The 3,856-nt window shown below is 43.3% G+C and overlaps 1 protein-coding gene across 1 annotated transcript; it reads left to right on the top strand.

The window, feature by feature from the left end:
• The first annotated feature begins 507 nt into the window (after positions 1 to 507).
• her3 (hairy-related 3) lies at positions 508 to 3,021 on the top strand. The gene is made up of 4 exons (XM_048561013.2): positions 508 to 609; positions 727 to 822; positions 1,321 to 1,402; positions 2,436 to 3,021. The coding sequence occupies exons 1-4, from the start codon at positions 538 to 540 to the stop codon at positions 2,942 to 2,944; spliced, it is 759 nt and encodes a 252-aa protein (XP_048416970.1). The 5' UTR covers positions 508 to 537; the 3' UTR covers positions 2,945 to 3,021.
• Positions 3,022 to 3,856: the final 835 nt, after the last annotated feature.

Genomic DNA, 3,856 nt, shown 5'->3' with positions numbered 1-3,856 from the left:
AACTGTGAAACATTAGACATGAATGCTTAGAAATCGACCAATAGTTTATTAGTGAATATAATAAAGTTAGTACCAGATAATCCTCAACAAGAATCCTATGTGTTTCAATCAAACCACTTTCTATCTATTTCAGAAATGTGGACGTTATTGTCCAAATATCCTCCATCCTTTACTTCTCCGCGCTTATATTAATATTTGACCATTTTTAGCGTTGTTGGAAATGAGTTGATAAAATGATTCCTTTCATTTTCCTAAAAAGCAACATATAATCATTCGCTCGACCAACTTACAATGGAAGATCAGCTCTGTGTTTCAAATTCAGTGCTGAGGAATAATAAGAACCTTTCTCTTCCCTTTTACAATAGTCGCTTATAACAGGAGCTAGCGACTGCTCTTGCGGGCGGTAAGTCACTGCATTCAGATGCAAAGTGGTGTTGCTGTATAAAACCCTGGATACGCTCAGTACAGCAGAATATCCTCACGGCCAAGCCCACAAGCCTCTGAAAAATAAAAACCCTCTCTAAGCCAGATAGTGAAATGAAAAATATCACCAAGCCAGTGGAACGGTTTCAGTCCCCTCTCAGCACACAAGCGTGCATTTACAGAAAGGTGCGTGTGACATTGGCAGCAATAGAATTGAAAGATTTTTTTTTGACCTCTTCCTAAAATAGTGTTTGAATTGTGCAAAGTACAACGTAGTTAGACCTGTTTATTTTCTATCTCTAGGTTTCAAAACCTTTGATGGAGAAAAAAAGAAGGGCTCGGATCAACGAATGCCTGGAGCAGCTGAAGTCTCTACTAGAGGAACATTACTCCAATAACGTGAGACTCCAATGTTCACGAATGAGACATTCTAAACATCACCAAATGTTCTGGATGTGAGTTTGCTCGCTGAGCTGGAAGGTTCGTTTTCAGACGTTTCGTCACCATTCTAGGTAACATCATCAGTGAGTCTCCGACGAAGCGCTGGTATTATGTCCCGAAGCGCTGGTATTATGTCCCGCTTTCTAGGAAACCTAACCAGATAAATAGAAAGCGGGACGTAACACCAGCGCTTCGTCGGAGGCTCACTGATGAGGTTACCTAGAATGGTGACGAAACGTCTGAAAACGAACCTTCCAGCTCAGCGAGCAAACTCACATCCAGAACCTCAACCTGAGCTACAAATCTTCTCAAAACTCGCTATCACCAAATGTTTTCTCGTCGTCATCCCGTGAGGGCGATGTTTTGAGATATGCTTTGTAGAAATGCGTCCACCTCCCATCTCCTTACCTTCTCAGGTGATTTTATCTCAATCAGGTTTTCATTTCTCCCCAACAGATCAGGAAACGGAAACTAGAAAAGGCTGACATTTTGGAATTAACAGTGAAACATCTGCGGGATTTGCAAGGTGCGCGCAAAGGTGAGCAGTAACTTCCACTAAAATCATCCAGTAGTATGGGGGGGGGGGGCGGTGGTAGTGAAGGAGTGGGGGAGGGTGAGTGCTATCATTGTATGTTTCATTTTTCCCCCTCAAGATGATATTTTTTGAAAACGATTTTCCATCCCGTTTTCTACAATGCTTATGCTGTTGCTTGATAGCAGTTACAATTATTCCTGATAACAAACTTAAAATCGGGAAAAGGCCCTTTGGCCCTTCGAGTCTGTCTCACTATGTAATTAGACATGCTGATTCGTAGCTTGTCTTAGCTCCACATTCCGAGTAACGTTAGCTACCGAAATTCAACCGTATGGAACCAGATGAGAGCGAATGTGTTCTAGATGTCTAGATCTGGCGCTTTGCTGATGGCGGGAATAATTTAATATATTTATAGGAGCTGATTAACCATGTTCATATGGGATATGTATCTGTTACACGGTAACCCAGAGCAGCTTGGTGTTTGAACGGTGGGTTTATAACTTTAAATTCGACCTCCTCAAGCTGCAGCTGATGATCAGATGTGGCCGCGTTAAGATAGGTCGAGGTCCCTGCAGAAACATGGAAAGGTTACGACAAAAGTGTAACTTACTCGCGCATCTCAGATAATAAGATGCATTTAAAGTGAAGTTGCTTAAGCGCACGAGAAATAAAAATGGCAGATGTAATGATGGAAGGATTTGTTAAGGTAGGAACAGGCTCGTCGAGCCGAATGGCCTACTTTTGCCCTTGAAACACTAATGAAATACAAAACAAAAATAAAAATAAACAAGTGTTATCTGGAAGGATGTGGATTAACGTGTTTTCAGTGAATACGCTTGCTCGGTTCCGAGAGACCCAACAGGTTGGAATATAGAAAGATTAAATAGGTAGGGAATAGACGAGCTTTTACAAAAATAGAACAATTCGATATAAAACCTAAATATCAGCAGTGAGGCGATGTATTGAAAAGACTCAGGAACTCATTAGCGAAGATTTGCTCCCATTTTACTGACATTGACTGTATTTGGGATTTTAGGAGTTCTGATGCTGACCCAGGAAGGAGTGGCCGAATACCAAGCTGGATTCCGGAGCTGCTTGAACGGGGTCAGCCAATATCTGCTCCGAAGCAAAAGCACAGACGAGCATTTGCGCCTGGGAGTGCTGAACCACTTGGTCAACTCCTTCCCTGTTTTCTCCGGCTCCCGCTTCAGCACCGCGGACAGCGGCTGCAGGGTCGAATCTGCGCCGTCGCCCCGGGCTCAGGCCGTTCGCTTCCAAGCGGTCACCCCGCCGCCGGGCGAGCTCTCTCCAGCCTCCACCGGGGTGAACAGCCCTGCCAAGCCTACCTCTCCTCCCCACTTAGCTAGAAACAGCAGGCAGAAGAGGCCAGTGGCTGAGATCAAATCGGATGATAAGGAAACGGACAAGATTTCGAAATCGGGGCCAGCTAGAGTCCAACAGTTACCATCTCTTATTCCTCAGAGTGAACGGCCGGCTGACACTGTACTTTCCCCTGATTCAGAAACTCTCTGGCGGCCTTGGTAGCGACTGTGAGGTGCATAGTGCAGTGCCCCTCTAACATCTGACACAGTTTTGTGTATTTAAGATGTTGTGTAAATGTTTTGTACAAAATGAGCTTGAAATTTTATTTCTATATTGAGAAACAATAAAGTTTGTAATGTTTAGACATTGTCTCAAAGTTTTGTCTGTGCGTGAACAAGGCTGGGCTTTCCTTGGAATTAGTAACCAGTTTAAAAGGCTTCTCGGGAAGTTATAGCCTGGCTGAGGAATCAGTTCCATATGACCGTTCTCAACTCACGTGAATTACGACGTAAACTGGTCTCTTTAGAATGAGTTAGAGAAAAGTTAGACAATGGTTAGAGAAAAGTTAAAACAGCTCCTTAAGTTAAGGTAATCCCAAACCAAGGGCGTCAAGAGAAAATAGGAAGAGGTTCCACAGGTTTCATTTTTAAAACGAAAGTGTAATTAAACTGAGCGCGAGTCTGGGAATTAACAATGGGGGGGAAAGTCCAATGGTGGATGAATTGATCAGATATTGTACACCTATCTTCACCGTCATGTGTACAAACAACGCTTCAGGAAATAATTGCAAATCAAGAGCTGAAACCAAGGAAGAACTTCACACAATTACATTCACAAGGGAAACGGTACTGAGAACATTGTCAGAAACAGGCTGATGATTATTTAGATCCTCAAAGACTTCATTGTGTGATCTTTAAAAGAAGCGGCTGCTGAGATGTTACGGTTTTCCGAATTTTCCTAGATTCTGGAAAGGTCTAATCAAATCAGAAGATAGTAAGTGGGACTTGTAAAAAAAGTCTGAAAGGGAGAATGCTGATGTGGTATACTGGATCCGCTGTACCTGTTGTGGCCTCCTCTACATCGGGGAAACCAAGCGGAGGCTTGGGGACCGCTTTGCGGAATATCTACGCTCGG

The sequence above is a fragment of the Stegostoma tigrinum genome, chromosome 28, assembly GCF_030684315.1.
Source record: "Stegostoma tigrinum isolate sSteTig4 chromosome 28, sSteTig4.hap1, whole genome shotgun sequence".
NCBI classification, from domain to species: domain Eukaryota; kingdom Metazoa; phylum Chordata; class Chondrichthyes; order Orectolobiformes; family Stegostomatidae; genus Stegostoma; species Stegostoma tigrinum.
The sequence above is the reverse complement of the archived record's forward strand: the minus strand, read 5'-3'. Positions and strand labels throughout refer to the sequence as shown.